The 12,893-nt window shown below is 52.7% G+C and overlaps 2 protein-coding genes across 2 annotated transcripts; one reads left to right on the top strand and one right to left on the bottom strand.

Annotated features, from left to right (window-relative positions):
- The first annotated feature begins 1,361 nt into the window (after positions 1 to 1,361).
- On the top strand, positions 1,362 to 4,302 carry CST11 (cystatin 11). Its single transcript, XM_004270489.3, has 3 exons — positions 1,362 to 1,848; positions 2,422 to 2,526; positions 4,119 to 4,302. Exons 1-3 carry the CDS (start codon positions 1,624 to 1,626, stop codon positions 4,200 to 4,202), a joined length of 414 nt encoding a protein of 137 aa, XP_004270537.1. The 5' UTR covers positions 1,362 to 1,623; the 3' UTR covers positions 4,203 to 4,302.
- Positions 4,303 to 8,860: 4,558 nt separating this feature from the next.
- Positions 8,861 to 12,720, bottom strand: CSTL1 (cystatin like 1). The gene is made up of 4 exons (XM_004270431.2): positions 12,624 to 12,720; positions 11,905 to 12,240; positions 9,601 to 9,714; positions 8,861 to 8,944 (listed from the first exon to the last, which is right to left on the bottom strand). Exons 2-4 carry the CDS (start codon positions 12,118 to 12,120, stop codon positions 8,861 to 8,863), a joined length of 414 nt encoding a protein of 137 aa, XP_004270479.1. The 5' UTR covers positions 12,121 to 12,240; positions 12,624 to 12,720.
- Between the last annotated feature and the right edge of the window lie 173 nt (positions 12,721 to 12,893).

Raw genomic sequence — 12,893 nt, forward strand, 5'->3', positions numbered from 1 at the left:
GACCTGCTATAAAAGAAGGGCTAAGAGAATTCTTTTTTTTTTTTTTTTTTTTTTTTGCGGTACGCGGGCCTCTCACTGCTGTGGCCTCTCCCGCTGCGGAGCACAGGCTCCGGACGCGCAGGCTCAGCGGCCATGGCTCACGGGCCCAGCCGCTCCGTGGCATATGGGATCCTCCCGGACCTGGGCACGAACCCGTGTCCCCTGCCTCGGCAGGCGGACTCTCAACCACTGCGCCACCAGGGAAGCCCAGGAATTCTTTAACAGAGAGAAATTTTCTTGGTTCTTCATATGCTGAATAATCTTGGATTGTATCCGGGACATTTGAAAATTGTGTTATGAGACTATATCTTACTTACATCCTATAGGGAATGTTCATATTTTTGTTTGGGAGGATGGAGGAAGGGGGCCCAGGCTGAGCAATGCCTCTGGAAGCTGGAAGAGGCAAAGAAAATGTTCTTCCCTAACACCTCTGGAAGCAGTGCAGCCCTGTGCACACTGTAATTTTAGGACCTGCAATCTCCAGAACTGTGAGATAATAAGTGTGTGTCGTCTTAAGCCACTGTTGGTGGTCACTTGTCACCACAGCCACAGGACACTAGCCAGGTGCCAGGAGAGCAGAGGTCACTGCTATGGAGGCTGGGGAGAACAGGGAAGGGACCTGCTTGGCAGTCAGCTCCAGAATCCCGCCGGGGCGGGAGCCCCGCAGCTGGAGCTTCCCAGTCCCTCCCCTTCCTTGCCTCATCCAGACCAGGAAGGTCCAGGACCCGTGGGTGGTGAGACGGGAGGCAGGGCAGACAGAGGGCAGAGGAGAATGACAGAAACCGTCTCTCCCTCTCCAGGCAGGCCTCCAGAATGGAGAAGGGCAGCTCCAAGTGCCTTCTAAGCTCTGGGCATCTGAAGACCCTGGCCCCTTGGTACTGGACCAAGGGTGCGTGTGTTGTACGAGTGCCACAGAGGGTCGCAGGAACGGATAGCATGGCTGATGCATCCACAGGGACAGCAGGACATGAACACAGAGCCGCGTTGTGGCCACACCCACAAGCTTCCCATACGGGGCACACCCTCCGTTTTCTGGGGAGTATCAGCTTCTCCAGGGAGGCCCAGTTACCTCCCAGGGTTAAGAAATATTAGCAGGAGGAAGATGCCAAGGTTTGGGCTTGTGGGCGAGCTTGCATCCCAGCCAGCCCGGGGAGTGGGGAGGGGACGACCAGAGGAAAGTCTGAGGAAGATCACAGGGACAGGAGGACGAGGTGTTCAGGGCTCCGTCTCGCTCCACCGCCCTGGGATCCAGCGCCCCCAAGTGCTTATCGCTTCCTGCCTGCAGCTCAGGCCTCCCACGGCCTGGCTGGGCCAAGCTCAGCAGACAGAAACCCCCGGCCTGGCTCCCACCCAGAGATGCTGGGGCAGCAGGAGGGTCTGTGCTGCTGAGACAGCAGCCCCCCATAGAGAGAGGGGAGTTCGGTGTGTGTGTGCCTGTGAGATGCGGAGGCCTGTGAGGAGAACACGAGTCTGCCCTGATCTCCCCGCAGCCTCGGCTACGGATAACGAGGGAGGACACGCATGGGCGTCCCCCGGCTGCCTTAAATCCGTTTGTGCAGAGCAGCCTTGGCAGGGTGAGCCACGATGGCCAGAACCCAGCAGGGCCCCAGGCTGCTGCTGGCCATCATGGGGGCCCTGGTGGCCCTCACCTACCAAACAAGGAGGAAAACCTTCCTAAGTGTCAGCGAGGTGCCCGCGTCAGATCCTGTCGTGGTGACCACCCTGGACTTCGTGACCAAGGACTTCAACAAGAAGAGCGAGGACCCGTACAACTTCCGGATTGTGCGTGTCCTCAAGGTCCTGAAGAGAGTTAGTGTCCCCCTCCCATCGCGCCAGGCCACCGCAGGCTCGGGGTGGCCATGCAAGTGAACTCAGCCTCGTTTAGTCCAAAGTGGAGGTTTTAAGAGAAGCAGAAATCCCCTGGAGTGGATGAAGTGGAGCTGCTTAACTGATACCCAGGACCAGGGCTACACACCCCGGCCTGAGGGCCCGAGACGCCTGTGGCCCCGCGTAAGGGGTCTCCAGGGTGCCAGGCGCACCACATGTGTGCACGTCGGGGGCTGTTTCCACGTGGGGCGGCAGCGCCAGGACCCACAGCTGAGCCGGGCTGGCCCTCAGAGTCTAGGCTGCTGCTCTCTGCCCTTTACTAACCGTGAGCATCACGTGGGTCACCCAAGGGCGACTTTGCCCATGGAGTGGCTTCTGGGGAATTCTGCTCAAATGGCAGAAAGGGGCACGGGAGGCAGACAGGGGGTGGGGGGAGCCCACGGGTCTGTCCAGTGCAGGCCCTCGACCTGGGGCGCCACACTAGGAGTCCCCAGCCCCAGAAGCTACAGACAAAGGAGAGGAGGTCCTTTATCCCCCTGTCCTTACCTCCGACAGGTGACTGACCACATGGAGTATCGCATAAACCTGGAGATGCGGCGGACCATCTGCCTCAAGATGGAGGAGAACAACTGCTCCTTCCAGGAAGGCGAGCTCTACAAGGTACTGGTCACGTCACCCAGAAAGAGCTTATTTCTCAGTGCTCTGCTCCTTTGTCGTTGGAAGAATGATGAAGCAGTTGGGGGGTCCAGAGGGAGAAGCCAAGGTGGCTGAGCTGCGGGGGAGTGGGGGGACACTCTGGGCCCGAGAGAAGTAGCTGATTATGATAATATTTTAGCAGCCGGGGGACCTTGTTTGTGCACCCACTGAATATCTGAACCTCAGGCTGACGTAAGACACGGTCGCTGGGCTGCAGCCTCTGTTTCTTTCATCCAGCAGTGTTTAGGCAAAGAGGAGGAGAAAGAGGTGGGAAAATGCGTTCAGAAATAGTTCAACTGGTTGTGGGGTGGGTCAGAGAGGGGACAAGCCTGCAGGCAAGTGGCCCGATGCAGGCCCACCTCCCAACAGTGGCTTTGTCCCCACCCAGTGTTGTCACATCGGGGAAGCCGGCTGGGCCGTCATCACTGCAAGTGGTGGACCATCACATGCACACACGTCAGATGGGCCCACGTGCTCAGGGGCCTTGAAGGTCCCAAGTCCTACAGGCCCTGCAAATCTCTGCTCTTTACCCAAAGGAACTAACATGACGGTGATCACATGACCCACCTTGCCTACAACAGTCCTGATTGTGCCCAGCTTCTTAGTGTCACTGTTAACAGCATCCCCAGTTGTCTACAACATGTCCCGGTTCGGTTCATAGATTCCATGGTCACCCTAGTTCTAATGGCCTAGGTTTCTCAAGACAAACACATGTCCATCCACGGGCCTCCCCCTCCATGGAGAAGTCTTCAAAATCTAGCAAGTTAGACGTTTTTCTTCTTCCCTGGAGAAGATCATGAAATCTATGAAAAGACTAGTTGACGATAACAGTAAGGTAAACTTAGAGAGTCTCATCACTGTGAGAGATTAAGTTGTGGGGTTAATATTCTGAATTCTACTTTAGGAGAAATGTCAACTTTTATGCCTCCCACATCACCTCATCCCCACCCTGGCTTCCCAGCAGAGAGCAGGAAAGCAAAATCGCACTACGAAATGATAATAATATGCAAAATACATTGATTGATCTTTCCTTGTGGGAGAAGAGGGAGGTGGAGAAGAAAGGGGATCTTGAGATAGAACAGGGAAGGGGGAGGAGAGGATGTGATGATGGGCGGACGGATGGATGAAGGAAGGAAGGAAGGACAGCAGGAGGGAAGGAGAGGGGATGGGTTGGGTGGAAGGAAGGCGAAAGGAAGCAGGAGGGATGAGGTGGGAGAGTGGGTGGAGGGAAAGAGAAAGGGAGCCAAGTGAGGGTAAGTGTGTTCACTGTATGAACAGCACATGAGCAGAAAAGAAGAGGAAACATCAGTCGTTACCATGGTGATGTGGGCGGGTGGACACTTGATTTCCAGTCTCCAATTCTAACCACAAGCAGAAGGACGTTTTGTGGGGTGGTTTCAGCAGTAACACTCTCAAGTCATTGAAATCAAAATAAAGATGGGCCCGCCTGTGGACTGGAGGCAGGTGAGGCAGGGTCATTTTCCCCATCTGCTTGTCTTACACCTTCCTCTTTCCATGTTAATCTTTTTTATATTTTGTTTTCTTGTCTTTTTCAGAAAATCGATTGCTTCTTCTCAGTATTTGTTATTCCCTGGTTTGAAAAGTATAAAGTTCTGGCCCGAAACTGCACGGATGGCTAGGTGTCCCAGAGTGCAGCCCACACGGAGTCACTGTGTGAAAAAGAACCCTGCATTAAACACGAGTTCTCAACATAGAAAATAAATGTTGGTCAGCCTATGCTCTTAATGCTTTGAATGTTTATGTTTCCACTCCTTTTTTCCCCAAAATTCTTCAACTCATAATAATATGATCTGAAGGTCTTCTGGGCTAGGGCAGTTTGGGGGTCCAAATGAGGTGACATGTATAATTTTTGGTCTTATAGCTTCTACCTGCAGGATAGCAGACCTTCAGACTCATCCTTATATCAAGTAGGATTCTTTAGATTTTAAAATAAGGAGATGAGAAAAGGGAGAAGGAGAACAAGGGAGGATGCTCTAATTACTTAAATGAACAGCTAAGAGATACTGGCAAGAATGCCTGTGATGACATCTCTGAGGGACCCAGTGAATCTTCCTTGCCTAAAGTGTGAAGCAAGGGGAAACAAGGAGAAATAATGCAAGTAATTGAAAATAGGAGGGCCTTTGTTGCTGGTAAGAACTAGGTTGGGAGATGTGCCTTATTTTTGCAGGCACGTGCACTTTCTGATACCAGACTCCTGAATTAGACTCACACCTCCAGCATCAGCAACATTGGACCAGAGCTGGTCTCTTCCCAGAGAGATTCCTCTCCCAGAATTGGCACGGAAAACGTGGGCGCCTGTGAGAGGAGGAGGACGTGGGTATAACGCCCCGTTTATTCTTCCCAAACAGACCCATCTGATGAATTCCTGCAGGAGGGGAATGATCGAGGGCAGAGTGAAACCAGGAATGCTGCATTAAAGTGGTGTCCTTTTCATGGATGTCACATTAGCAGTGAGGAATAAGCATCCTTCACCCACCAGCTTGATTCAGTGTTTCAAATAATGTCATCAGGCTCAGCTCTCCCCTCGACTTCCTCCATGTGGTCTCAAGACGGTGCTAGCAGTTCACTGGGTCACATCTGCCGTCGTTCACATCAAGTAGGGAAAGGACGAGCCCATCCGCAAGAGTTCGGGCAAAAGCCTTGGGGTTTAATATCACAGGGGAATCCCAGGGACTCTGTGGAAAACACACCGGCACACACAGCATCCATCGACCGGCAGAGAGAGGGAGCTGGGACATTTATCCCCAGTTACTGGCTGCAGGACAGCTCCTGTGGGGCATTAATTCCCTGGAACCTCTGGCCTGGGGTGGCTCGAGGGCAGAGCAAACAGCCAGAGGTGACAGGGCACAGGTGTTGGAATCTGGAGCTGGTGTGCTCCAGAAGGATGAGATGTGAGAGGACACGGGCAGAACACCAAAGGGACAGGTGAATCATGAGCTGACAGCGGCCACCCACGTCCCCACCAGCTGGAGAAGGCTGGAGCTTTGAAAGAACAATGTTTTTCAACTTCTACTCTCCCTATGAAAGTTCCGGAGTCCTCAGGACCCCATTTCAGGTGGGACCCAGGTGAGAGTTCCCTCCGCCAACTGTCTGGGAAAATGCTAACCTACAATTTCTTCATCTTTAAACGAGAATGACAGTACCTATTTCTTGGAAGAGTTGCAAAGATTGATGATGATAATGCTTGTAAGTTGCTTAACACAATGCCTAACACAAAGCAGATATTCAAACAGACAGGGATTCGTAAGAATACGGGCACCAGCAGTATAATTTAATATTAACCAGCCATGCAGCTCTCTTCCGGCACTTTGGTTGCTATGTCTGGAGGTGAGGGTGGGAGGGGAGAATAAAGGAAAGGTAGGACATTTGTGCTCATTGATTTTGGATTTCTCAGCCCAGTGGGTTTTTGAAACTTTTTTTTTATTTTGAAATGCAGATTCACAGGAAGTTACAAAGCGTACAGAGCGGTCTCTTGTACCCTTCATCTCGCTTCCCGCCATGGTTACATCTTTTGTAATTACAGAAAAATATCACAAGCAGGAAACTGACGCCGTACAGTGTATATGTGTGTCATTTTGTCATATGTGTTGATTTGTGTGTCCACCACCACGAAGACATTCTGCACTAAGCCCTCTGTAGTCACACCTTTCCTTCGCCATCTCAAACTCCCAGCAACCACTCACTTCTCCATCTTTATTACTGTGGCAATTCAAACATGTTGTGTAAATAGAATCATACGGTGTGTGCCCTTTGGAGACTGGTCACAATGCCCTTGGGATCTATCCAAGTTGTTTCATGCATCAGTAGTGTGTGCCTTTTAATTGCTTAGTGGCATTCCATGCCATCCTCAGTACCACAGTTAACTATTTACCCATTGTAGGTGTGTTAGTTGTTTTCAAGTCTGGGGCTATTACAAATGAAGCTTCTACGTACAAGCCTGGAAGGTTCACGCGTGGACCTAAGTTTTCGTTTCTCTAGGTTAAATGCCCAGGAATGCAATTGCTGACTTGTACGCTAAAGCATATTTTAGGATTTTTTTTTTTAAAGAAACTGTCAAACTTTTCCAGAGTAGATGTATCGTAATGTTCGCCTCTATCCCTGGTGATAGTCTTTGCCCTGAGGTCAACTTCATCTGATATTAATATAGGATCTCCCGCTTTCAATTAATGTTCGCATAATATAACCTTCACTTTTTTACTTCCAACCTACCTGTATTGTTATATCTAAAGTAAGTTTCTTGTAGACAGCACACAGTTGGGTCACTTTTTTAATCCACTCTATCACTATCTGTCTTTTAATTGGCTTGTTTAGACAATTTACATGTGGTTTGTACATACCATGCATGACATTATTAACGTGTCAAGGCTTACGTCTATTTTACTATTTGTTCTCTGTTCTCTCTGCCTTTTTTTTTTTTTTTTTTGTGGTGCGCGGGCCTCTCACTGTTGTGGCCTCTCCCGCTGTAGAGCACAGGCTTCGGACGCGCAGGCTCAGCGGCCACGGCTCACAGGCCCAGCCGCTCAGCGGCATGTGGGTTCTTCCCGGACCGGGGCATAAACCCGTGTCCCCTGCATCGGCAGGTGGACTCTCAACCACTGCGCCACCAGGGAAGCCCTCTGCTTTTTATTTGTGTTTTCTTTATTCTTCCTGTGAGTTTCTTGAACACTTTTTTAAGAATTCCCCTTGCACGGATCTATACTGTTTTTGAGTGTAACTCTGCATAGCCTTTTTAGTGGTTGCCTAGATATTACGTTATGTATATATAATTTGGTCTACTGGTGTCAGTATTCTACCAGTTTGAGAGAAAGTTTACCTTCCTTTACATTCCATTTCTAGAAGTTCAGCCAACAGGCCAGCCTCGGCTGGGATGTTAGGATCTGGACAGAGTTTCCTTTGGAGGCTCCTGGCCTGTGACGTGGAGATAAGCTGCCCCTTTTTAGGGTTGTCAAGTGAGGTAGTGAGGGCAGCAGGCAGCACCAGGCCCCCGGGCAGCCCCCAGTGACGTCAGATTTGCAAAACCAGATGCTTCCAGCTTCCCTCGTTTTTGCACAAGAGTTTTACCACCTTTAACCCTTCACCTCCATCCTCCGCTCTGCCTCAGGCCCCTCTGGCAAATGTGAGTTTCTGGTTTGTGTGTTTACTCTTCCCCCTCAGGAAACACTCTCTCGAGTTGCCAGTGTGACTGATGGTGGGACTGCTCCCTGGGGATGAGGCTAGCTGGTCTGGGGGCGCATCTCAGCCCACAGCCACTCCCTGGGTGTGGTCCAGGCCACACCTTCTCTGCTTGACTGTGAGTCACATGACGGAAGACACCGTGGGCCTCACTCCACCAGCAGTGAGCCCGTGAGCGGCTCGAGAACTCTGTCAGGAAGACCATCCCACGGCCAGCCCAAGACACAGGGTCCTTGGAAAGGCCTGCTTGCAAAGGCGGCCTTGGCTGGAGTCTGGGAACTAGGACGGTAGACCATTCCCGATATAAAACTTGCCCTAAGTGATAAGAGGGCCTCCCTAGGTCTACAGTGTTTATACAAACAATGGGATTTATGCTGAGCACCTGCTTTCTTTCCAGAAATCTGAAATTTCGGTACATGCTGGGCAGAGGCTGCCTGTGTGAGCAGCTCCAGTGAAATCCTGGGGCACTGAGTCCCTGGGGAGTTTCCCCGGCACACACATTATCTAATTCCTGGAGGAATGAGGCATGTCCTGTGTGGCTGCCCCCGGAGGGGACCCTGGTTTCAGGGACTTCTCCCCACGAGCCTCTTCCCTTGGCTAATTTTGTCCTGTATCCTTCACTGTAAAATTCACAGCCCTGAGTACGACTGTACACCTGCCAGGTCCTGGGAATCCTCCTAGTGAATTCCTGAGCCAGAGGGTGGGCGTGGGGACCCCTGACACACTCACAAAGACAGGTGTCAGTCACAGAGTTGTACGTGCGTGGGACAGAAACTGGGCTCTCCAAGCTCAGGCCAGAGTCAAGATGTACCTGACTCGTGAAAAGCCTCAGAGATGTGGGCTGGAGGTAGAAACTAAGTGATGAGCTTCCCCCAAAGGATGAACAACCTTCTGCTCCAACCACATCAGCCACCTAAAGACCATTGACTGTGGGCATGAGTGTGTGAGTGCACACGTGTGAGGTTTGGGTGGCTGTGAGTGTGCATGCACGTGTGAGCGTGTTCCGAGATCCTGATGAGGGATTCAAGGGCCTTTCAGATTCTACAATGCAAAGCACATAGCACGACCGTCCAACGTTTCTTCAAGGACCTTTGCACATATGCACCTAGGCATCCAGACAGGAGTTGTTCCACAGCTGGTAATGGTTCATCCAGGGCACAGTATATACCAGAAAATCACAAAGGAAACTCTGTGGAAGGAGAAAGAAAACGGACAATCAGCTTTCAGGGAAATATTTTTTTTGAAGGCAACAAAAATTCCTGCCTCCACCACCAGCCCCTGCCTGGGGAGTCTGGACCTGGGCTGACACGTGGGCAAGGCCAGATCTACTCACTGGCACATGCTGGGGGTGAGAGGGTCAGCCAAGCCGGCACAGGAATGTCACCCTGGGCCCCCCCGCACAGTCCTCCTGCACCTGCCAGCTTGCAGGAGGTGCTGCTAGGAGGGACCAGAAGGAGGACATAGGTTGGAAGGCAAGGAGGTGACTGGACAACCCACAGGGACCCAGCGGTGCAGCCCAGACAGAACAAGGTCCCCGAGGAAGGTAAAGCTGCTTCCACCTAAGGGCCGGGGTGTGTGCCAGGTGGGTGAGGCATCCAGCAGCCGTGAGGCCTGGGGCCAGGGCTGTGCCAGTGCAGGGTGGGGAGACACCCAGTCAGAGGGCTCCCCTTCCCCCTCTCCCGGCCCCAGGCACCAGCAGTGGCATCAGGCAGCCCTGGGGCTGCGTCCTCGCTCTGTCCCAGCCACACGGCTGCCAGAGCTTCCGACATCCTGTCCATGTTTCCTTGTAAAACGTTTATTCCCCCCTTGACCGGAGCGCCTTCTCAGACAGCTTCCGGCACACACCTTCTGCAGCTTCTTCTTGCTCTGAATGGGGCACCAGGAGTTGTTCGTGCTGTTCCTCTTGCACTTGGTCCGGCTAATTTTCACGGTGACTAGGTACTCCACGCCTGTCGTCAGCTACCAAGAAGCAAAGGCTATTAGATTTGTTTGTTTGTTTTTGAAATATTTATTTTGGCTGCGCCAGGTCTTAGTTGTGGCACATGGGATCTTTAGTTGTGTCATGTGGACTCAGTTGCGGCATGCACCCTGGATCTAGTTCCCTGACCAGGGATCGAACCTGGGACCCCTGCATTGGGAGCGCAGAGTCTTACCTACCGACCACCAGGGAAGTCCCAAAGGGCTGTTAGTTTTGACTCCAAGCATTGCTGATGCTCCCCAGGAGGAGCTGTGTTGTAGAGTGAAGTCCCAGGAGCCTCTGTCCCCATTCCCTCCTCCCCTTCTGGCTGGAGAATGCCTAGTGGTCCCCGGTCAGCGCCCAGCATGTGCAGAGCCCGGTCCCTGCTCTGCACCGGCTCCACTGCTGCAGCCACAGGTGGCTTCTCACCTGTCTCCCTCGCATCCTCGGGACCAGGGAGGCAGCTTGGCTGCAGCCCCTTCGTACCCCCTAGTCTGCAGAAGGGTCCTCAAAATGCATGGATGGAGCCTCATCGGTTCCCTGGGCTCTGCCTCTGTCCTCTTCCTCTCTCCCCGCTGCCTTGTCCCAAAGTCAGTGGTCACACCAGTGAGAAGGCTGGGCACTCTCTGGGGTGGCCCCCGGGAGGACAGCCCCCCAGAAAACCTCAGGGCAGAGCAGCAGGGGAAGGGGCCTGGGGCAGGACCACCGCCCTGGTCCCAGCAGCCACTGGAAGGACCTCAGGATGCAGGGCTTCTGGCTCTCCATCGAAGGGCGGCTGTATCCAGCTTGCAGGGCTGGTGCCCAGAGGTTTCACACTGACCCTCAGCACACCCCGCATGCGTGAAGAAATTAAAACACTGGTGGCAAAGTTAACTAACATTTCAGAGTGCACAGTGTTTTCTTATTCAGTCTTAGGCTCGTTAGTTAAATAATAATAGGAATAATCATGATGATACAAATGTTCTCACAGGTGCCGCTTCACTCTTATTCTGCCCACTTTGCAGGTCAGGAAACTGAGGCCTGGAGAGTATGGGTGGTGCTTGACCAAGACTCCACGATCAGGAGGAGCTGCGTGTCAAACCCAGAAGGGGGACCAGGAGCCCAGCAGAGACGGCCACCGCATCCCCTCCCTGCCCTCTGTGAGGTACAGATGGACACAATCACGTGGCAGCAGGCGATCGTCACCCAGCTACCCAGGGGTGCACTCGCTCTGTCCACTAATCCAGCTGTATGACATCAAAAGTTTGCTTATAAACAATGATTTCTGTTAACTGTTAGTGACAACGGACCAACTCCACATGACTGGCCTCCTTGGGTTCCAGCTTCACCCCAAAGACTGATGGGGGAGAAAATGCCAACTTGGGCAGAATTTGGTGGATGGCCGCCACCTTGTGGCCATGTCACCTCAATGTCCTTGGCGCCGCGAGCCGCCGTCTTGCAGCAAGAGTGTGTGACTCAGGCAGACAGGCTGCTGTCCACGCCCTCTGAGGCCCCTTAGTGTCACACTAGCACTGCCCGCCTACCCTGCCTCACCGTGGCTGGTTTCTGGGCTCCTGCCATCCCTCTCTCTGGCCAGAACCCTTTCCTCCTAGTCAGTTTTTTTTCCAAATCCAGTTAATTGAACAAAGATGCATTATTGCCTCTTTCCTAACTCATATAGTTTACTATCTAACCTTGAGGGCAGGTTGGACCAACAAAAGTGGTTTTTTAACAATTTTTCTTTCCTCTATTATCCTTCAATTGATGTATTTCAGAGAAACTTTATATGTAAAACAAAATGAGAGATGACGTGTACCTCCAGGTTCCTATAGGACCCTGCTAGAGGTCCTCTGTGTCATTCCAGCTTTCTGAAGGACACGCTAGAACATCGAGACTCAGAGTTTACAACCCTGGACATGGAAAAACTATCGCTGAGGGGAACATACAGAGAACACTTAAGTTTTGCCAAACGAGAGGAATAATAAAGGAGACGAGACCATCCTCCTTTGCTGTCCTTCTGGCAAATTTCTGAATGAAAGCGATTCTTCCCTCGGAAGAGCAGCTGAGGAGCTCGGGGACATTTCCATTCAAATGAGAGTAACCTCGGTGCTCAGGCGGCTCTGGGTCTGAACGACCCTGCTCCAGGAAGGCTCCCCCTGGTCCTCTCTGGGAGGCACACCTGTGCCCACGAGGCCCTGCTCACCCGCTCTCACCTGCACCTGGCTTCGGAGCAGCTGGTCCATGCGGAACAGGTAGGAGTCATCGCTGTTGTTGTTGTATGTCTCCATGAAGAAGGCGACGGTGGAGTTCACGTTCTTTGGGCTCGTGGACTCCTGGAAGCCGCTCCACTGTTGCAATTGACCCATCCTGGCCACCAGGGCCAGGGCCGCCAGCAGCAGCAGAGGGTTCCCCCAGGGTCCAGCTCCCATCTCTGTGGCCTGAGAAGCCTCCTCTCCACCGGGCCTTCCAGGTAGAAAGGTGCCAGCCTCGTCCACTCACCCTCTCTCCCCGCAGCCGTCGCCACGCAGGCATCCCCAGGAGATGCCCGCCTGCCATAAAACAGAGACTGAGGCCCCAACCCCTTCCTTCAGGTCCTGCCCATGACTTGACCAGAGGACCCGCCGGGGAAGTCTTCCCGCGCAGCTGCCCAACCTGCCGTCAGCTCGTTCACCTTTCTTGCCCCTTGGGTTCTTCAGTGATTGAGGCAAGTGTGATTTCTAAACACCCACCAAGGCTGGCAAGACCCTCTCGTTACCTTCACACCCAGTGAGGACAAAAGCCCCCAGAACAGACCCCACAGGCAAGAAGAGCTGGTGTATCAGACAGAGAAGGCCCATTTGTGGGACTCGGGGAAGGCCATGGAGAAGGTAATGTTTGAACTGGGATGCAAGGAATCAGGGACACTGAACAGGATACATTCCACATTACCTACAGTGGGTTCCAGCCATCCAGCCCGGCCATCCACTATTCCGTACTTCCTCTAGACACTGGATCTCTGCCACCCACTCGCCACAGAGTTCAGCCTGCTGGATCCCACCGTGCCTGCACCCCAGCGCTAGCTCTTACCATCTTGGTGTGACCCCAGTGGAGCTTTGTGAGGTAACCCCAGCCTGCTGTGGGCCTCATTCAGAGATTAATCCTGCAGACCCCTGAAGGTTAGGTGTCGCCCATATAGGGAAGGGAAATGTCCTCTCCCCTCTTT

This window comes from Orcinus orca, chromosome 16, assembly GCF_937001465.1.
Source record: "Orcinus orca chromosome 16, mOrcOrc1.1, whole genome shotgun sequence".
NCBI classification, from domain to species: Eukaryota; Metazoa; Chordata; class Mammalia; order Artiodactyla; family Delphinidae; genus Orcinus; species Orcinus orca.

Bases quoted from the DNA above. Each gene is read 5' to 3' on its own strand.
- CST11 (XM_004270489.3), top strand. From the start codon at position 1,624: ATGGCCAGAACCCAGCAGGGCCCCAGGCTGCTGCTGGCCATCATGGGG. The intron at 1,849-2,421 runs GTTAGTGTCCCC...TACCTCCGACAG, and splicing joins TCCTCAAGGTCCTGAAGAGA to GTGACTGACCACATGGAGTA. The intron at 2,527-4,118 runs GTACTGGTCACG...TGTCTTTTTCAG, and splicing joins AGGAAGGCGAGCTCTACAAG to AAAATCGATTGCTTCTTCTC.
- CSTL1 (XM_004270431.2), bottom strand. From the start codon at position 12,120: ATGGGAGCTGGACCCTGGGGGAACCCTCTGCTGCTGCTGGCGGCCCTG. The intron at 9,715-11,904 runs GTGAGAGCGGGT...GCTTCTTGGTAG, and splicing joins TGCTCCGAAGCCAGGTGCAG to CTGACGACAGGCGTGGAGTA. The intron at 8,945-9,600 runs GTGTGTGCCGGA...CTCCTTCCACAG, and splicing joins GCAAGAAGAAGCTGCAGAAG to AGTTTCCTTTGTGATTTTCT.